The 22091-nt window shown below is 38.0% G+C and overlaps 2 protein-coding genes across 6 annotated transcripts in view; one reads left to right on the top strand and one right to left on the bottom strand.

Moving 5' to 3' along the window:
- The window catches only part of LOC104595871 (serine/threonine protein phosphatase 2A 55 kDa regulatory subunit B beta isoform-like), a 37690-nt gene extending 26388 nt beyond the window's left edge, over window positions 1–11302 (top strand). For 2 of the 3 annotated variants that reach the window (XM_010256812.3, XM_010256813.3), the window contains exons 8-14: window positions 4523–4646; window positions 4769–4892; window positions 7413–7481; window positions 7561–7652; window positions 7737–7814; window positions 7913–7980; window positions 10823–11302. In XM_010256812.3, coding sequence (XP_010255114.1) covers window positions 4523–4646; window positions 4769–4892; window positions 7413–7481; window positions 7561–7652; window positions 7737–7814; window positions 7913–7980; window positions 10823–10974 — 707 coding nt within the window. In that variant the 3' untranslated portion in view covers window positions 10975–11302. The remainder of the gene's footprint in view (window positions 1–4522; window positions 4647–4768; window positions 4893–7412; window positions 7482–7560; window positions 7653–7736; window positions 7815–7912; window positions 7981–10822) is intronic. The other variant, XM_010256814.3, reaches the window with a different exon arrangement.
- A 6195-nt stretch (window positions 11303–17497) lies between these two features.
- LOC104595870 (uncharacterized) lies at window positions 17498–19347 on the bottom strand. Of its 3 annotated transcripts, none has more exons than XM_010256810.3 (2): window positions 19035–19347; window positions 17498–18890 (listed from the first exon to the last, which is right to left on the bottom strand). In XM_010256810.3, the coding sequence occupies exon 2, from the start codon at window positions 18866–18868 to the stop codon at window positions 17858–17860; it is 1011 nt and encodes a 336-aa protein (XP_010255112.1). In that variant the 5' UTR covers window positions 18869–18890; window positions 19035–19347; the 3' UTR covers window positions 17498–17857. The 3 variants fall into 3 exon arrangements, with proteins under 3 accessions (XP_010255112.1, XP_010255113.1, XP_010255110.1); XM_010256811.3 differs by having other exon boundaries at window positions 19039–19346; XM_010256808.3 differs by having other exon boundaries at window positions 19031–19345.
- Between the last annotated feature and the right edge of the window lie 2744 nt (window positions 19348–22091).

Raw genomic sequence — 22091 nt, 5'->3', positions numbered from 1 at the left:
GGAAATCTGGGATAGTGTTGTTGAAACCTATTCCCAAAAATTAAATGTGGCTAGAGCTTAAAGTTGAGAAGTGATGTGAAGAAATAGATTTGATAGAAGCTATAACCTGGGACACCACTAATGATGCAGAGACCTACAGAAAACTGGTTGAGAGAAACAGGGTGTTTGAGTTCTTAACTGGACTAAACCCAGAGTATGATATTACAAAACAAAATATTTTATCCAAGGATAGTGTCTCACTGTCACAAGCATATGCCTTGGTAAGTAGTGAAGAGAGCAGAAGGATTGCCCAGGTTCAAGGGGCTGGTCTAAATGATCACTTTGCTAATATGGGAGTGAAACCCAAAGGGGTTGCAGGGACTCCAAGTGGCTCAGGGAAGAAAGAGGTTGTCTGTGAGTATTGTAAAAGGCCAAAACACACTAAAGACAAGTGCTGGAAATTACATCCTGAGCTTCTACCTCTTCGGTTTCAAAAGAAGCATGATAATAAAAGGGCAGGGAGTGCTAATGTTGCTGTTGGTCCAGATAGTGACAAGTACCAAACTGAAGAGATGACAGCTAGTGCACAGTTAGCAGCCATGAAAGCAGAGTATGAGAAATTTGGGAGGATGACCAGTCACCTAGAGGGTGTGACTTCTTCCAACCCTTCAAAAAATTCAACCTCTTCTGCCTTTGCTCATTCAGGTATACGGGCTTCTGCCAATCATGCAACCATTTCAGGTAATCGTAGCCGATGGTTCTCTTGCCTCTATCTCCGGCAAGGGAACCATCAAGGCTACAGATTCCTTGATCATTCCTTCTGCTCTTCATGTACCTAGACTAAATACAAACTTGTTATCTGTAAGTAATCTAACTAAGTCATTAAATTGTTGTGTAACCTTCTTCCCTTCCTACCGTGTTTTTTAGGATCTGGAGTCTCAGAAGGTGATTGGGAGTGGCCGTGAGGCGAATGGAATATACCTGCTTGATACTCTGGGACAGTGCCCTGAACAACCTGGAAAAGCTGCTTTTGGGTCTATATCTACAGAGTCTATCAGTCGAGTCATGTTATGTCATTTTCGTTTGGGTCATCTTTCTTTTTTTGCATTGAGTCATTTATTCCCTGAACTGTTTAAGGGAATTAGTTTGTCTAGTCTTCATTGTGAGTCTTGTGAGCGATCAAAGCATTGCAGAAATAGTTATCCCTTGAGTAATAAAAGATCTTCTTCTCCTTTTAATATTGTGCACTCTGATGTGTGGGGGCCTTACCACTTACCCTCTATGGGTGGCTACAAATATTTTATCTTGTTCATTGATGGCTTTTCTCGGTTTACTTGGATATTCCTAATGAAATCCCGTGATGAAGTTCCTAGACTTGTGAGGCAATTCCATGAATTTGTCATAACCTAGTTTGATGCCATGATTAAAATTTTCAGATCTGACAATGCAAAAGAATATTTTGATAAGAACTTGTCCTACTATCTCACTGACTTGGGGGTTATTCATCAAAGCTCCTGTGTTAGGACCCCAGAACATAATGGAGTTGCTGAAAGGAAAAATAGACATATTGTTGAAGTTGCAAGGAGTATCCTGTTTGCCTCACATGTTCCTACAAAGTTTTGGGGTGATGCTGTTCTCACTGCTACCTACTTTATAAACCGTATGCCATCCAGGGTTTTGGGTTTTCAGTCTCCTTCATTCGGACAAGGAGCTTTTTTCTATTCCTCTTCATGTCTTTGTCTGCACCTGTTATGTACATATCCCTAGTGTCCAAAGACATAAATTTGAGCCAAAAGCCTACAAGTGTATCTTCCTTGGTTATTCCCCCACACAGAAGGGTTACTGTTGCTTTGATCCAAAGACCGGTACTCGATATGTCACAATGGATGTCACCTTTGATGAGCTTTCTTCCTTTTATGGTTCCTCTATGGAGGGACATTGTCCAAAGGGGGAGGATTTGTCATAGGTCTTTGCTCTTCCTCTTCCTGTCCTAGTTGAGTCTTTTATTGAGTCTCTTCCTCCTTCAAATGAATCAAGGGAGGATTAATCATTCCACTCTTCCTGCCCCAGTGTTCCTCCCCCTTTACCTCCTCATCCTCTTTTTAATCCCAGGATGTATCAAAGGCAAAGATCCATAAATGAGCAGGTTGTTTCCCCTACAACACATGAGCCTCATGCACTTCCAGTTACAGATGAGACAACAGGTACTGTTTCAGCCCCTTTGGAGCCATCCTTCCCAGACCTTGATATCCCCATTGCTATTAGGAAAGGAAAAAGGAAGTGTACTGCACATTGTATTTCCAAACAACTTTCTTATAGTTTGCTTTCTCCTTCATATTTTGCCTACCTTTCTTTTGTTGCCTCTAACCCAATTCCCAGGTCTGTGTCAGAAGCTCTTAATATTCCAGAATGGAGGGATGCTATGAGATCCAAAATTGATGCCCTGCACAAGAATGACACTTGGGAAGTGGTTGATTTGCCTGAAGGGAAGGATCCAGTTGACTGTAAGTGGGTCTTTACTATCAAATATCATGTTGATGGCACTATTGAGAGGTACAAGGCTAGGCTGGTTGCAAAAGGTTATGCACAGACATATGGGATTGATTATCTGGAGACCTTTGCCCTTGTTGCCAAGATGACTTCTGTGAGAGTTCTTATATCTTTGGCTGCTCACTCAAACTGACCACTTTATCAACTGGATGTAAAGATTGCATTTCTGAATGGAGAATTACATGAGGAGGTTTATATGTCTCTTCCTCCCTAATGTATGAAACAGATATGAAAGGAAAGGTATGCAAGCTGAAGAGATCTCTTTATGGACTAAAACAGTCCCTTAGAGCATGGTTTGAAAGGTTTAGGGCTGCCCTTGTTAACTTTGGCTATGTACAGACATAGTCTGATCATACTCTCTTTGTGAAGAGGAGAGGATTCCTGGCAGTTTACTTGATTGTGTATGTTGATGATATTGTTGTGACTGGTAATGATGTTTCAGGAATTAATGATCTCAAATATTTCCTTCATATAGAGTTTGAGATCAAAGATATGGGGGAATTGAGATACTTCCTTGGCATAGAAGTTGCTAGATCTAAGGATGAGATTCTTATCTCTCAGAGGAAGTATGTTCTTGATTTGCTCTCCGAAACAAGGAAGATGGGTGCTAGACCAGTTGCTACTCCTATTGATTTGAGTCATAAACTCTCTGCTTCAGATGGAATATTGTTAGAAGACAAAGGAGTCTTCCAGAGACTCATTGGAAAACTTCTTTATCTATGCATGACTCGGCTAGACATTGCATATGCTATCAGTTGCATCAGTCAATTCATGTATGCTCCCCGAGATACTCATATGGCAGCAGTAGAGCGAATTCTGTGTTATTTGAAGGGCTCCCCTGGAAAGGGAATTCTGTTTGCCAAGCATGGCCATATGAAACTTGAAGCCTATACAGATGCTGACTGGGCTGGAAACATTGATGACAGAAGATCTACTTTTGGGTACTGCAACTTGGTGGCAGGTAATATTGTCTCTCCAGCAATAAACAATCTGTTGTTGCTCGATCTTCAGCAGAAGCAGAATACAGAGCCATGGCACATGGAGTTTTTGAACTCTTGTGGTTAAAATCATTGATGGAGGAACTGGGGATTGAGCATGATAAGCCAATGATGTTATACTGTGATAGTCAGGCCGCCATCAACATTGCTCACAACCTAGTACAATGTGACAGAACTAAACATATTGAAGTTGACAGACACTTCATTCGAGAAGGAGTGGCTTCTGGTTAAGTATGTCTACCTTTTATCACCTTTGAAGGACAGTTAGCGGATTTCCTCACCAAGGGCATTCCCAAGGCTAAACTTCAGCATGATACTGGCAAGCTTGGCATGATTGACATTTATGCTCAGCTTGAGGGGGAGTGTAGAGAAGATGGGCCGAATGGCCCATAGGCTGTTTATCATTTTTTATCTTTTATGTTATTTGCTGTAATGGGCCTTATTCTGGGCCTATTCTTTCTATGTTATGTTCTTTTAATTTCTTGCCCAACTAAGGGCCTTTTTGTAAATTATCAAAGTTTAACTTAATAAAATTGTGTTAGGGGTGTAAGAGTAGAGATTAAGGTTCGAAACTCTCTTACTCTGAACCTTTATTGCTGCCATCTTCTTCTTCATCTTCTCTTCCATAGAAGAATGATTTCTGTTGTTTTATTCTAATTTCTGCATCTGTTCTAAACAGTCCTTTATTCTCAAAAGACTGTTTTTCTTCTTAGAGAAATGCAAGTTTGGAGGTATACGACAGATAGGACTGCATGGACAGTGATTGTAAAATCCCTGTGTACAGCAGCTTGTTGTACATGTTTTTGTTTATTATAAATGAAACTATACTTTGCCTTCTCTCTCTCAAAATAAAAAAAAAAAGAGCTTGTTGGGCCTCTATGAGTGCCTATGTCCAAGAATTCATAATTGACTCTGACATACCTGCCAGTGTCATTGCATCTTTAACCACTTAAGACTGTCTTATGAATGCAGTAATATTATCTGTTGTTTTGCAGAGGTTATAACTTCTGCCGAATTCCATCCTACACATTGCAATACATTAGCATACAGTAGCTCAAAGGGCACAATACGCCTTATTGACATGAGGCAATCAGCTTTGTGTGACACACATGCCAAACTGTAAGAATGTTTCCTGACTAATATAGTTCTCAAGCCTGTTAATTGATGAATTCTTCTGTATTTACATTCCTTAAGCCTTGCCATGTGTTTAAGTGAAAGAGCTATTTAAGTTGTTTTTTTAGGTTTGAGGAGCGTGAGACACCTGGTTCACGTTCATTTTTCACAGAGATTATTGCTTCAATATCAGATATCAAGTTTGGGAAGGATGGAAGACATATATTGAGTCGTGATTACATGACCCTAAAGGTTGGTGCTTATTTTCAGTCCTTGCTGATGGTTTTCTACATTTTGTGTTAAGGATATATTTGTATATATGAAATTCTGTCCAACTTCTTTTTGTATGGGCAACAGTGAAATGAACTTCATTGATATGACAAAAAGGTTCCCGGCTATCCAAGAATGTGAATTCTGTCTAAATTCTTTGGGAATATAAGACTATTATTAGCAATTATGTCCACGACTATTGCAAAATGACACAATGAGTTCATAATATGCTCCTGGATGAGCTGTTGTCCAAATGATTATGTTCAAACGTTCTCTCTCTCTCAGACACACACACACAGACCAGTGTTGCATGGACTCTTCTAAATGAGCGATGCATCCATACCAAACACATGTCAGATTCTGATATTCCATGGATTCTTAAGGGACACTTCTACATAGCATTTCCTTTTTATACCCTACCTTATTTGGTATAAATGAACAGCTAATGCACAAGAAGAATGCTACTTTTCATATTTAACATTGCTTAATAACAAGGCCCTGTTTGCTTTTCGGTAAGTTACTTACCTGGGTAAGTGGTTCCCAGGAAACACTTATCCGGGCAAATGCATTTACCCATGTTCTTTTATTTCCCAGGTAAATAAGACAAGGACCATTTTAACCATAAAAATCCATTATTAAAAGGGGCAATTTTGTCCCATCCAAGTGTTGGCAACTTTCCCACCAGGTGGGAAGTTACTTACCCACCTGGGAGATGGGTATCACTTACCCGGGTAAGTGATACCCATGAAAATAAACTTTCCTTGGTCCCTACATAAATCTAAAAAAAGAACATGGGTTTGTTGGTCAATGGGAACCAAAATCCCATTGAGCAACTTCCCCCCTCTCAAAATCCAAAAAACGAACGCCCCCAAAGGTAATGTTTTAAACCCATTTTTGTAAGTATTTAATGTTAGAATTAACAAATAATGAACTAGTTTAATAGTATATGGTTTTCTATTAATGTGCCCACTAGTCCATGTTTTCTTATTTGGCCAAGTCAGACTCGTGGACACATGTTATGATTCCGATGTCTGTGTCCATGCAAAACTGACATAGACACAAGCACACCGATTGTGGTTTCTGGTAATTGCAACTTTACCTCGCTATTATTACCCATATATGGCAAAGATACAGCTAGATATGGTGTAGGATATGGAATTTACACTAAAAATTGATCTGACATGATATTGGTACCCTTTTGGGTATCTAGGTATCATAGTTTGTTATGCGGTACACTGGTATGTGTTTGTGTATGCACACAGGCACATTTCTATGTCCACACCTTCCCTGTTGTGCCAATATATTAGTTGTAGACCCTAGATAATTAGTGCAAACCAATTTGGTTGGCCTTGGCCATTCCTGAGCCATGATGGCACCAGCTCCTTGTTAGTTTCAGAACTAAGATATACATGTCTAAAGAATGTAGGTACCTAATGCTATGGCTGTAAGAATACAATGGGTCAGGAGAACAACTAATGCTATGGCAGATTATTTAGCCAAGAGAGGGGCAACAAGGGATCATTTGTACTGGGCACAATTGTAGTTTGTTCTTGTTCTTGCTAAGGAGAGTACGCAGCTCGCGCCTATCCAAGAAAAACTTGTATCAGCATTCTACTTATTACATTAATAAATCAATTTATTTATCAAAAAATAAAAAAGAATGTAGGTACCTAGAAGTGAGAAAGTCAGATGGTTAGGGTTGTTAGACAATGCGAATTTTCTACTACATATCATCAAGGAGCACTTTCATGGTGTGTACATCGCAACGGGCGTGCATGCCTGCATGTGTGTGCATATTTGATAACATTTGATTTTTCTGAAGTATAGTGGTAGTTTAGTCATTTGAAAAAAGATAGATTGTAAGAGCATAATCTTGGACAACCATACTTGCCCTTTTCAATGATTCTCTCACACCATTCTCCATAAGCAATATTTTGGATCTGGAGCTACTGAACTGGTGCAACAGCCTGAGGTCACTGTGACTCTATGTTTCTTGACTTTGGAGGATTTAACACACTAATCCAGCCTAGGAGATTGCTTGGGATAAAAAATAAATCCTACAGATGATCATAACTGTGATGTGTATTCTGTATTTAGTGGGATGATGTGACGAAGTTTAATTTGAAGTTATAAGTAGCTTCATGTTAAGAACTTCAGATGCTTATCAATCATCTGGTTATGCTGATTCTGTGTAACCAATGTCTTGGGACTGATTCATGGTAGACATCCTTGAAACATGTAACATGTGGCAAGTTAAGGCTTGAGAGGTTCCCAGAAACTCATCTATTATAGGTCCTGTTGCCTCAGGCCAAGATGTTGCCTTCCATTAAATGTTGTAAAATTTCTACCTCTGTGTGAAAAAGATAAGGTCTGAAGGGCATTTACCTAACTTATTTATTATCTTGATTTGCACCCTTACAATTTAAATGACAATTCATTGATGCCAAAGGCTATTTAATGTTTTTTGTGTTAACTCTGATGGTTTCTTGGTTGTTGTTCCAGCTTTGGGATTTAAACATGGAATCTAGTCCTGTTGCAACATTCCAGGTGCACGAGTATCTGAGGCCTAAGGTGTGTTTCCATAGTTTAAGCCGTTGAAACCAATTGCTATTTGGTCCAATAGTTGCTTATTAATTTTGTTCTTGTCTAGCTATGCGATTTATATGAAAATGATTCCATATTTGACAAATTTGAATGCTGCTTGAGTGGCAATGGTCTCCGTGTTGCCACTGGTTCTTACAGGTTTTGTTTCCTCTCTTCTCTCTTTTTTATTTTTATCTGATTCTCTACTTGTTGGTGTTTACTGAAAGTTGTTCTGCAATGCAGCAACTTGTTTCGAGTTTTTGGATGTGTTTCTGGTAGTAATGAGGCAACAACATTAGAGGCCAGCAAGAATCCTACCAGGTCCTAACCAGAATTTTTTGGGTTTCCATTTTTGTTGTAAGGCTTTATAAGTATTCCTGGGTTTACCTAATTTAAGTGTCTTCTTTACTGTGTTTTAGACGTCAAGTTCAGACCCCTTCAAGGTCTTCAAGATCATTCACCAGTCTGGCACGCTCTCGTAGACGAGGTTGGTAAAGGCATGGCTGATTTGTTTTATAGAAGTTCAAATGCTTAGATGAATTACAGTTGGATTTGCCTAATTTGTTATTTCCTCCTGGTTAAACTAAATATAATACCAAAGAGGTGATGTGACACAAAGAGAAAGAAGGGTTCAGTAGTTGCCTCAGATTTTCCTTCTATATGATTAGATGCATCACTCACTTATAGACCCAATATGGGCTATAAAGGGTTTAAAAATCAGTGTTTTAAGACTTGGAGCAGACTGGACGGTTAGGCCGGTCAACTCGGTAACAGGAAGGGATTCCTTTTAGAACCCTGGTTTTCATTTTTCTGAAAAACCAGTAGAACCAGTCAAAACCCAGTAGAATCGTTGAAAACCAGCCGGGTTTCAATGACCTAGCCGGTTTTCACAACCCACCTGGGCCACTAAAATGTTATTTTAAAATGGTGGTAAAAAGATTCAAACCCGGGTTCTCCTAATTACGTGCATCAGCATTAAACCAACAACCCATCTTGTTTTCAGTGCTTACTGTTGCTTCTTTTAATACATATACTATTTTTTTTTTTTTTTGAGAAGTGGTAAAGTATTGATTCATTAAGAAAAAGAGAAAAATACCCATGTACAACCAGAGGCTATACATTGGGGAATGCAAAACAAACATTAGACCACTATCCCATTTGTCATTACAAAAAGGTTTTCAAAATGAAAGAGAGAACTAAGGGCGGGGGACACTATTTCTCGACGGATGTGCAGATGACCAGGGTAGGAGTTTCCCAATTATTTTTTTGCCACACTTCCTCTTCTTGACAGCCTTTACTTCGAAAGAGCCTTGAGTTTCTTTCCTGCCAAATTGACCAGAAAACTGCTCCTGGGACCATTTTCCATAGAGCTTTCCCTCTCTTACTCAGACCATGAGTACACCAGCCTTTTACAAAAGCTTCCATTGATGCAGGGCAGCAACTTTTTATGGAAAAATTCTAAGGATTTTCACCCATATGTTGTATGCAATGTTTTAAAATGCGGAGGCGTGAGGCGTAGTTCAGAACATAAGAGGCATAAGCCTCCCAAAGCCTCCTTAAGAGGAGGGGGATGAGAAGGAAAGGAGGAGGAAGGGGAGGAGAAAGAAAAGGAAGGAAGATCTCATTTTTCTTTGTTTTTAATAGTCTTTTATATTAAGAAGAATGAAGATGCATAACACTAGTTGAAGGGGGGGTTTTGTCGAGCACGCCTCAGAGGTGTCAGCGCCTCTGGCATACGCCTCAGGGCATTTTGGGGGCACCTCGCCTGGAGGCGGCATACACCTCCCACGCCTTTTAAAACACTGGTTGTATGTAAAACTGCAATGCAGCAACAGGTGGTCAGCTGATTCTTCTATTCCATTACACAACACACAAACAGGTGAGTCAATAGCCATTCCCCTCCTGGTCAGGTTGTTTTTGCAAGAATCTTGTTCAGATCGGAAGACCAAACAAAGAAAGCCACCTTTGAAGGGATAAACTTACTTCAGATTATGTGCCAAGGGACATCCTGCTCATCCTCTTGGGTGAAGACCACACCCTTCTGTCCTTTGAATTAAAATCGATTTGCTTGCTGTACAATTTCTGAAGTAGCTGTCCAAAAGGCTCAATCTCCCAATCATTTAGATCTTTTCTAAACTTGGGGTGCTTGTAACATTTCTGATATATCATTAATAAATCTCTTTTCAATTATAAAAAAAAACTAAATACATGTATATTCTGAAAAAATGCAAGTTAAAGGATTTGAACCCTGGTCATTTATATAAAAAAACGACACTTTGGCCATCTAACCGCCACTTACAAAATCTATTATTCTATGTTTTTTATGCAACTCACAATCAAACCATTTGGACTGGCAGTCAAACCATTTGACCCATGACCTGGTAAGCATTCCATTTTTGCATCTGGTCCGAGTCTTAAAACACTGATAAAAATGTCTGCCATTCATGCCATGTGATGGAGCTCATTATTTCATCAATCTAGTAGATCTTCTCTAAGGGTGACCCAACCAGATCATACTAAATACTCATCTTCAGATTTTTTATATGAATTCTGTACGTGGAACCCATCAAATGAATGTGAATTGCATAGGTTTTTACTTTTGAATGCAAATGAAAAGGATATAGATCTTTACTTTTAATCTTTTACAGTCGGTCAATATAGGTCATTAGGTTGGGTGCATCAAATGGCGGAGAAACTCTGTATAGTTATGCCACACGTAGAGAAAATATGACCTTGTAAAATATAAGGTATTAGTTTGTTGGACCATAAGGATGACTTCATCTTTTTATGGGTATACATGAAGACAAGGCATCCTACCTAGTTATATGCCAGAAATTTGTTCTAGTTGCTGATTGCTACTACGGGATCTTAATATTTTTGGATGCTGATCCAAAAAGGATCTTAACATTTTTTGATATTCATTATTATTTGGCAATTTCTAGGTTGGGTTTGTCAAAATGGCCGATTCTATTCCTATGCAATTGCGAGGAAAAATCCATTGGGTGGTTAGCTCATACATTTGTTTCCATCCACAAAATAAAAATCTTGAATCCTGCTTGGAAATAAAAAAATGGTCAATAGGGATGTGGACCAGCTAGACCCAGATTTAGTTATTTTTGATGACTAGAACAAAGTTATTAATATTTTCATAGCTCCTGGTTCAACAATGCCACGTGTCTAGGACCATGGCTATAACCCCTGTGGCCATTTTTAGGGATTGATTAACTACCCTTATGTGGCTTATATTTTGTTATTCTTTACCGCATTCTGATATATGTTTCCCACACCCAGTAATTTGACATATCCTCCCATACATTGTATCCTCTCAGGAGCTGAGAATTTGAATGCAGATGCAAATGGGGGAGTGTATGATTTCTCAGCCAAGTTGCTCCACTTAGCATGGCATCCAACCTCTAATGTTATTGCATGTGCTGCTGCTAATAGCCTCTACATGTATTATGCCGAGGATGTTCCCCGGTGAAAGACCGGCTACTGAACAACTGTAGTGATGAAGTGGGGTCCATTATCACTCAACTTGTATTATCAGATGAAATCAGTTTGCTCAATTAATTCTTTTTTGTAGAAAGATTAAATTCTTTCCGTGCTTTTTTATTCATCTTTGTTTTTTTGGAGGGGGTGTTCAGTTAAGTGTTAGTGCAAATATGTTAACCTTAAACAGGAGAGAAGTTGTACCATGTGTCTCTTCGCTGGGAAATATGGGGGAAGAGCATGTTGTGGTGGCAGGACTTTCATTGATTCTCATATCAAAAGCTTTGGTAAATTCATATATATCTTGTTTGCAGATCTCACACAGCTGATGTTGTGGGCAGTTTGGCTTTGTAAATCTAGTGGAGGAATGAAAATTCACTAATTTGATGTGTCACTTTCTCTCTCTCTCTCTCTGCCCAATTTGGTTACTGTAAGATGCTATTTAAAACACATACCAACAACCATGAACCATGTAATTTTCTTGAAGTGAAAATTTTGTAAAATGAAGAAATGTTTATACAATTTATAATGGAGCATCGTCTATTAATATGGATTTAAAGAATATATTTGGTGAAAGTACCGAGTGTGCAGGTCTTGTTACTTATGGCTGCAAATGGATCATGGAGCCATTCCAATGGCCAATGCTGTCTGATATGATCTGATTCAATAATATTTGAATTAAACAAGTGAGCAGCTAACACAAAATTATTACGTAACACCAAGAATGATTTAAACGTTATATGTTGGCTATACTATAGAGGCATGTCTTCAAATCTATAGAAGTTATTTTCTAGTCATTTTATTCAATACAAGATGTCATTTTTTTTACTTAAAAAAAAAAAAGTGATGTCAATTTGCCTCCATACCCAGGAATTGAAATGGTCCCTCGATCCTTGGTGTCACTCCAATTCCAAAAGAGGTGCTGGGAACTGCAAACTATGCAATACCAAAAAAATAAAAAAAAAAGTGGCTATTTATTCATTTTATATGATCACATATAATATTCCAATAAATTTTGGCGTTTGATGATTGATCCAAATTCAACGAAAATCCGATGGGTAAGATTAATTTTGAATCCAAGTTGCCTTGAGTCTTAAGAAAAAAAAAATTTGAATCCATTATTAACGAATAACGTATTATATTTGGATCTTAAGTGCATTTTATTTGATCCATCTGCGTAACTCCAGCCTTGCTGTTGCTACATGGTTCCGACTTGTGATAGATATGAAAAAACAACGTAAAAAAAAAGAAAAAAAGGAAAGAGTGGAGACAAAAGAGTGAAAACTATGCTTAACATTCCTAGAGAAGGAAAAAGTCCAAGACAAATTATGGAAGCTTTTCATAAAAAAAATCATATAAATATGCATGACCAATACATACATTTAATGCTAAACTTTTTTTATAAATATGCATGTATTAATACATACACTTAATGCTAAACTTTTTTATACATGCACTTCATATATATTGTTGATGCTTGACCAATCTTTATACAAATATGGAATATGTTTGACCGAATTTTTATCGTATTTTTCGTCATTGAAACTAAGTTGTACACCAAAATTTCCCACCTGAACAGTGCACCCTACGCCGTACACAATCCAGCAGCCCAAAGTATAGTCATCTTATTAGGCTGCAACCTGCAAGCCTGCAACTGTTTATTAAGATGTAAAACGGGTACGTAGAGATATTTCTGTCTGGCATCGTTGTCTTGTCTGTTTCTTTTTTTTTTTTATTTTATTTGTACGTGGAGGTGGAAATTACTTGAGTACTGTTTGGGAAAATTGCAATCTACGAAATGGACGACAGAGCTTACTTCCAGACATGCATGGACATATATATATGGAAACTGTACATAGCATAAAGTAGAGATTTTGTACACTATACAGGACATTTTTTGTTATTACACGCAAGCAATGAGGTTAATTTTGTAAAGATGGGTGGTCAGGATTTGCCCACATCTTTGGCAAATTGTCGTGGAGTTGGTAGACATTTTTATACTTGGAGGACTACTTTGTCCCGTGTTCAGAAACAGGAATACGCCATTCTGTTACTTATTGTACATGATTTGTCTCTGCCACCGCTCCATCTCGAAGAACAGAGCTTGAGTTGTTAACTAGGCCTTTATCGTTATTCATGGACATCCCAGATTTTCAGTTCTTGTGGCAGGGTATATTGTCCTGTTTCTGTTACAGTTTTCTGTAACAGCAGCTGGTCGTTCATAGCATTCAATGCAGAAACGAGAACAGTTGACATTGTTGAACACTCAAACTTCTACCAAGGAAGAAGAACAAATTAAAAAAAAAAAAAAAAATAGAACAGAGAAAGGCCAAAAAAAGAAAAAAAAAAAAGAAAGAAACGAAAAACAGACTCCTGTTAACTCAAAAGACAGTGGTTAATTTGTCTGCTATTACAAAAGTCTTGCTCTTCAATGGTTCAACTCCAATTTCAATGGAGAAGAGAAACAACAGTGGTTTCTTATCTTGGGGTCTCGTTGTGCTGCATGCACTCTCTCATTCATGTCACACAAGATGCAGGGCTACAACAGCTGTATAAAAGAAAACAAAAGAAGGTAATGTTTCTGGTGTGCACTTCTTTTGATTTTTGATATTAATTAGGTGTAAATTTACTTACTTTTTAATAGTTTTATTGTATAAACCGAATTATTTTTCCTAATATCTCCAACAGACGATTTACAGCCTTCTTGCCCAGGTTTTTCATAGTTCTGCCATTTATATGATTGGTATGTTAGTTGTTGTAGATCTTTTACCTCTAAGCTTAGATCCGTGCATCAATTAATTAATGGGTCCCAGATACGATATTAACTATATAACAACAATTAGCATGTTTTCATGATTTTGTGATCAAAAGAACTTGCATAGAAAGATCAAATGGTTGAAAATAGGCTGCATGCTCAATTTGGAAAGAGTAAAAAGTGTTAATACATACAAAATACAAGGTTTTACACTTCACAAATTTATATTTGTACTCATTCTAAACTGAGCCTAAGTAACCTGGAAAGGTGCTAAAATTCTATTGCAAATAAAATGAGAAACAATATCGATTTTTAATTAAAAGACGCAATATTTGTTAAGTAACAAAGAAATTAATGTGTTAGTAAGTCCCATAAAGAAGATGTTTGAGGAAGTCCAAGATATATATATATATAACATTCTAATAAGCCGGTAATATGGATGGAGGAATGGAGAAGGGGGGAGGTTGCTGCTAGCTAGGTTGGCAGCTAGTGTATATATATATATATAGTCATAAGTTTTGCGTAAGAAGGATGAAAAGAGAAGAGGCCATTGTAATTGATGATGTAGTTAAAGAAAGCTGCAAGCAAAGTGGAGGTACGGAAACCACAGAAAAGAAATAGAATCTAACCATGTTTAATTGCTCCAATCACATTTCATTTCTATTCAAGTAGAGTATCAATTAGACTTTCTGTTCGACCACCCACGACTGCCAATGCCCAAATACATCAGTGATTGAAAACCCCATTACTCGACTCACTTGCCAAGATGCTTTAATCAAGTACTTGATCGATCAGTGACTCGGCCGAGTCATTTACTCTAAGTACACATAAAAGTACAAGAAAATATCAAAAATACCAAACATAAATAAACAAATACATTTATTTTTCATATATTTTCACTCCTCAAAAGATATGCCTTTTTCTGATTAACTCCTACATCAAGGTTTTTAAAACGGGACCGGATCTGGGTCCGGCTCTTGGGTCGAATGGTCCGACCGTCCGGCCAAATGGATGGCCCACTCTGAAAAAAAAAATAAAAACACAAAAAACCATTTCAGGGTTGAACAGTTCGATGGTTTGACCACATGGGTCAGTGGTTTGCTGATCAAATCAATAATTTTTTACCAAAAAGCGGTTTTTGGGTAAAACGGAACCGATCAGGTTTTTTCCGGTCCTACCACCATTATCCTACATGTTGATTAGTACTATTTCATTACTATTATTTAAATACAATTCTTAACAAAAATTGGACACATTTTGGCAACTAACTAGGACCAGTTCGATAGTTAGCTTAAAAGGAATATACACAACTAGTAGTGACTCCTTGGTTGTTAAAATGTGTTATTTTTTGTCATCTGTCTCTAGGGCCTTTCTTAAACTCTCATTTACCATCATTAGTGATCTCTCTCTCTCTCTCACGCACAGTCGCACACGCATGAATACATGTACACAAACTTCTCTTGAATTGTAACCAATTCATGTTTTGAGAAAGAAATCTTAATGTTGTTTTAGCCAAACTTAAAATCTTTATCTATATGAATACAAGGTTTGAATTTATAACCAATGCCTCAATACATTAAATTCCTAGAAAATTGCAAACTAATACAAAGCAGCATGCATAGGGCGTCTTCACAGCTGAGACCTAACTTCACATTAATTTAAAAAATAAAATAACATTAAACTTTTGGAAATTGTTAAATGCGAATACTTCTATATTTATTTGTTCAGAGCTAGATTTATATGGCGATTTAGAATAATGTATATAACAATCTGAAATTGATTATTTATCTATCAATTACAAAATAAATGACGAAGAAACTTAACTCTTCCCGAGATGTGGCAATGTTACCAAGTTCCATAATTTTCACAATATTTTAATAAAAAAGCTTGGAACGTTTAAGCATTAATCTAACTATGACTTGTTTGGCCCACACCAGGTTCTTTTAGGGGATGAAACTAAACTCCGTCCAAGATCAATGGTGAAGTTGTAAAGGAATTTTGTATCAAACCAAACACAGCCCAAATGCTTAAAAAAGTGCAGAAAAAAAAAACATATAATATGGAAAATTACTTAATTATACCTAACGCCACACATACATATTCTCTACCTTATGCGATAGAGTTTTTAATGGTTATTGGTAGCTTTCAATATCTAAACTAGGCAATTAATCTTGTGTACACGGTCAAATCAAGTAGGCGAATTCATTCAATAATATTGCACATTCTTGTTGCTCGAAATTTGCTAGTATAAAGTGCGTATCACTTATTGTGGCTCACATTTCTCTAAAGATTCTACCATCCTGTCGCTCTGACAACTTGGACGGACGTAGATTGAATTAGATATATACGAATAAATAACAATCACAGGCATGATACTTAGTGTTACAAGGAAGGAATCTTTTTCTAGCTATAGAAAATGCATTTGTGCTGATGCCAAATACAAGGCTCTTAATCGCCATCTACCATGGTACATAGAGAGCCTTGGTTCTGAATTGATATATAGTTCTATCTTGTTTATTCCACATATATAGCATATCAGTGCCTCTAATTAATATAGTTGATAGTAATTTTCATGCTTGGACAAAGCATATAGAAATATAATTGATTCACATCTCAGAAGAAAATTAGCATGTCTTTTCAACTTTAATTTCGATACCTGAATCTATACATTGGTTTAAATTCATATTCAATCTGCACTCTTTGATGTTAGGGTTTTTATGCACATTTATCACCAACTTCTCTTCATCTTTTCACTTGAAAAGCCAGTTTCATGTGGAGTACAGTTAGGGTTATAATATAACAATTAACGTTGTATAAATTAAGAGGACATTTGGAAGCCCCATGCATGCATGGATATTAGTTTATACTTGTGATTAGCATTTGAATGCAGAGCTGAATCATTTTAAAAATGGCTTTACTGTCAGAATGTCAATAACGATTAAGATTGAGTTCATTCCCTGTTACAAATCCTTACATGATACATGTGATAGTAAATTTATGATTTAAAAACTCCAAGGAAATGATTTTGCTTTAGATGGGCTCCAAAGATCTACTACCGGTAAAATTTCAAGTTCAAAAGCTCTCTCTCTCTCCTTTTTAAATTTTGTGTCGTTCAGAAATCTTGGCCAGGCTTGTGGCATTTTACCTGCAGTACTCATAGTTACTGATCTCCATTATTTTGTTACACGTTCAATAATTTAGAGGGAGATAGAGTTTAGGTAGAGCAGAGGTGTGTTCATTGACATTCGAGCTTATTAAAAGCATACCTCTCGCTATTAAACCCCAAGACATAGATATGTATTGCTACAGTACTGAAGCAGAGAATATGTCTGCAGCAAATATCAAAGGGAGGTAGGCAATAACAGATACAACCCCTCTTAAAATAAAGCTGCAACGAACCCTTCCAACTGTAAGAATCGAATCAAATTGCTGTTTCTGGCAGCACTTTGCCAAGGCTGCTTTATCCCTTCACTCGCCATTTTTACACAACATAACAAAGGAGGAATCTCCATGTAATATCCAACATCACCGCCACCACTATAACCTCGTCATTGATGCAAAAGAAACCCTAGAAGTAGTAGAAGCCTGAGTGAACCAAGAAAACTCTTTCTTCTGTTACGTATGGTTTTCTTATCGTTTTCACATATTGTAACTAAAGCCCAGAAAGAAGAAATTTACAAAAATAACAACACAAGCACTTAATATTCCTTTGTTCCTCCAATCTAGCTTAAGTAATATTTACTCGCGAAAAAAGAATTAAAAGGAGAACTACGGCAAGCAAATGCTTTTTATAAGCGGGGAAAAAATGATAGTTTATGTGGACATGCAAATATAAAGTTCAAAATGGGGTTTCTTCATATAAATGAAAAACACTCAGAAACACTTAGCATTCTTTCCATTTTTCCCCCCATTTTCTTCTTTTCTGCTTCTTCGTACACTACTTCAGAGTGACCACACTTTAAAACACACACGAAAACACTAAAAGTTTAAAAAAGAAGTCCAAAGGAAAGCGAAAGAACATACTGATACTACAGCCATATTCATATACCATATCCCCAAACAAGCACAGCAATGGAAGAAGGACATTAACTTACTAAGAAAAATAAAAAGGAAGAGATACTTAAGGAAATGCACCATTGGTCGTAGGTAGATCGGACCATGAAAATGTGGGATTCCAATAACCCAATTCACCTCCAGCAACGGGAGCTGGTTCCATGATAGACGAAGAAGACGACGAGGTTGAACCCACATTGCTGAGTACTGTTGCGGAAGTATCGTAGTAATTCACAGATTGTCTGAGCCTTTGATAAAGCTCCTGAAACCCTGCATTCTGAACTTCACCCAGTAATAAGGTGTGCTGCTGCTGATGGGGTTGGTGGTGGTGGTGGTGATGTTGCAGTTGATGTTGATTGTTTCTCCAAAATGAACTGCACAGTCCAATTGGAACCTGACTCAGAGGATCTAAGCTCAGGGTTCGTGCATTTACTGCACCTGCTACTGGTGGCTCGCACGTCATGTGAGATCCAATAATACCCCCCTCATCCTTGACGGTAACAGAATTGCATATGGGATTAGGGTTAGGATTAGGGTTTTGGGTAGCTCTCAGTAAGGCTAGCAGTTGAGAATTCTGCTGAGAAGCCCATAAGATTGGGTTGGAGGGTGGCTCGTGATCAAACCCACTTCCAAGGTTCGATTTGATGATGTCTGATGCAGTTTTGACCTTTCCCGTGCTTGATTTTGCAGCTGAAGCCGTCGACGCGCTTGTGTTCTTGCTCTTCCGGCAGCCACCCCCGATGGGTACGTTGCGGAGGGCGCCGCCTTTGGTCCAGTATCGCCGGCAGGTCTTACAGAAGTGGCGAGGTTGAGTGAGGTTGTAGTTGTTGTAGTAACAGAACTTGGTGTTTGAAGAATCACATCTTGGGCACCTCAGATTTTGGTGCTCTGAAGAAGCTGATGACGTTGTGGTCGTGGTAGCAGTTGTAGTTGTTGTTGCTGTTCTTGTCGTAGAAGAAGAACAAGGGGATGGAGAAGGAGAAGAAGATGGTGACCCTTCTAAAATTCCACCACCAATGGAGATTTTCCTCTCTCCTCCTACTAGTCCTGCACCACCTCCTAACAGCTCTTGAATCATCTTTTTCTTTTTCGCAATTCTACTGCAAACCCAAAACAAAGAAAAGCAAAGATCTGTGAGTCTTTAGAGCGTGAAAAAGCTATGAAGAAGAAAGTAGGGTTTGTGGTGCTTGAACATATGTAAGAGACATGAGAAGAAGAGGTTGGAAACAGGAGTACTCACTCACTTGCCTTTGGAAGTGCGAAGAGTCCAGTTAGATGGTTTTGGTTTTTGTTGGACGGTTTTCGTGGGTGTAAAAGAATTAGAGGGATTGTAGATTGGGAGCTTTAATATAGATGTAACTTGATAAGAAGAAAGAAACCACTTTTTCTGTCCCAAAAAAGTGGTTTTGGAGTTTGGCTGTAAGCGGTTTATCTAGCGTGGAACTGTGGAAGTAAGCGATAGTTAATTAAAATAAGATGATATCTTTATTTTCCGGCCATTCCCAACCTATCCTTCTGATCATGATCGATCCTTTTTTTAATTTCTTATATAAAACCACCATTGATAGGACTACATTATTATCCTCATGATTTCAATGACAGTCACAAGAAATATAAACAAATTAATCATTAAATCACTTTCTTCCCCTCTTTCAATTCTTCAATTGAAGAAAAAACAAGGATTTTTCTTTTGCTAAATATAAGATATAAATATATAAGACAATTGAAAGAAGATGGGTCATGGATGATTCTCTTGTGGTTGGATGTATTGGTCGTCTTCTCCATATTTGTGTTGGGAAGGAATGATTCTTCTTCTGGTTTCAAATCCAAGTGATGTTTCATTTTCACTTCATCTGAAAACGATTGGTTTAATTGTTTTTTTTTTATTGATAATATAATTAAGTTACTTTGTTGGAAGTGGGGAGAATAAGTTAATTAGGGTTTCATTATTTAATACAACATTAGAGAGAGAAAAAAAAAACAAATGAATTTTATAAAGGGGTTTGTGCTCCTTCCTGAAGATTCTCGCTCAAAAACAATGATTACGAGTTCAAGGAGAGGGCTTGTCACGTGGAAATACGTGTAAAGTTGATGTCCCGATCGAGTAGAAAGGCACTGCCCGAAACTTATGGCTTGAATTTAGCCTTCCCCACACACCCAGCAAGATGATTGCTCCCGTGTGGTCTGGTGTGCTATATATATATTTATATATATGGGTACCCCTTTGAGGCTTTGAGCTTAAGCTAATTAATTGATCACAATTCACACGTGTGGTTTTTTTACCAGCGAGTCTAGGCTCACATGCTTGCTCACACGTGCCACATATTGGTTGGCATCAGGTCTTCTTACTTGGGCTCTAAGGAATATGGTCTCAAACAAAGAAAAGAGCTGCATGCGATGAATATTGCCAAATCGAGATAAAATCTAGCATGGCTTAAACCTTTTACCTATGCCTTTTGTTTTGAGGAAGCAAGAGAGAAATTAACATGGTTTGGTCAGTTCATTAAATAAATCAACACGGAATTGTGGATGAATTGGGGCTGTAAGGATGCAGAAGACATTAACATGTTTGAACTGTATTAATTACCTCAAATGGGTTCATTTCATTTAAGTTTTCCTCTGCATTAAATTTGATGAACCCACCATGCATGCAGTCACCGAAATGGGTTCATTTGGTGCTCTGCCAAGGGATTCTGTGAGTGAGTTTCTCTTCAAGAAAAACCATGTTTAATAAACCAGAGGAATAATATATATAGGCCCATTTTTTTAAATGGTGAACTTGTTCTTTCAAATGCAAAGGATAACCAGTAACCACAATAAAAATCGTTTCTTTAATCTCTGTTTGTGTCTAAACGTCCATTAATTTGAGCATGTCTGTGTTGACTTGTACCCCATGATGTTGAAGGTGGCAGGAGTAGCTAGTAGGACCACGGTGCTGGACTTGGGCTGAGACCCAGAGGGATGTGAGGTAGGTCTGCACTAGGCCTATAGCTTTCCTACTAAGACAAAGATATAGAACAAAGTGTAATTGACCAATTGATGTAACCCTCTCAATATGTGTACATGATACGCATGAACGCTTTGTGGAACATGTACACAGTAGGGAGCTACCCTACCGAAAGGAAGTTGTAGTTGGTAAGGAGTCCCTCCTGGATCGATGTGATATTAGAGGTCTGATGTGGGGTTTAAATTCCTCACATGTGTGGAAGTGGAACCCATTTTCAATAGCCAAAACAGAAACTTCTAGGCACCTGTGATTACTGATTAGAGACAATTTTATTAGCAGTGGTAATGGTGATCCAGTGAGAGACAGTTCTATTAAAATTCAGACAGCCAAAATAATTGCGAAAAACAGTGAGTTCTTCAAATTTTTAGCCAATAAGTGATGAACACGGTAGGGTGTTCATGGTTTACTTAAATGAGAAGGTGTTCACTAGATCACCATTCATCTTATTTTCTGAGAAAATATAGCATTAAACTTAAAAGTTACACTCGTTAGTCCACAAGACAACCTTTCATCAGTCTTAAATGGTGGTTGAGGCGTATTACATCGTAATTTGGAGCCAGATTCTAAAACAGGAGATATTATACATATATTCTGATGAGGGTATTTAGGAATAATACATTGCCCACTAATGCAAGCTCAGTATTAAAACGTCAAAGGCTCCATCTTTTATCTGTTTTCAAGTGACACAGTACTACATTACATGTGTTAGTCACCCCAAGAGATGAAAAGAAAAGAAACAATTGGCCATTAGCGACAGAAACTGAAACCCATCATAAACAGGAAATCTCTCTCTCTCTCTCTCTCTCTCTCTCTCTCTCTCTCTCTCTCGTACACAAACACGTAGTGGGTCTAAGGGAAATGAAAATTTTCAGGTTAAAGGAAAAGGAGGAAAAGGATAAAAATGATGTTTGTTCACAAATGGTGGATCGAACGTAGACAGGAGCTGCTGAGCTGCAACCATGCAACGGTTTCTGTTTCTAAAACATTGGATTTGTTTACACATTTCCTTTTTATTTTATTTATTTATTTTGTTTCCGTTTGGCCGTGGGGGAAGTGAGTCGACCCCCCAGCCCCACCGCAGCAGGCTCATGTCCTACCAACGTACCTGACCGCGCGTGCCGTCCGGAACGCGAGACGCGTTCAGAGGTTAAGAAGACCGGCACGATATGGCGGTGACTGCACCGACTTTTTTCAATATGGGCCGGGCAGCCGAAAACGACGGAAGAGAGCGCAACCCCTGGCTACTCATGCCGGTCAGTCGGGCAGGAAGTCGCCGTCAACGCTGAGCTCAGAG

Source organism: Nelumbo nucifera, chromosome 5 (genome assembly GCF_055504915.1).
Source record: "Nelumbo nucifera cultivar China Antique chromosome 5, China Antique-T2T, whole genome shotgun sequence".
NCBI lineage: Eukaryota > Viridiplantae > Streptophyta > Magnoliopsida > Proteales > Nelumbonaceae > Nelumbo > Nelumbo nucifera.
Note: the sequence above shows the minus strand (reverse complement) of the source record. Positions and strands in the feature narration are given on the sequence as shown.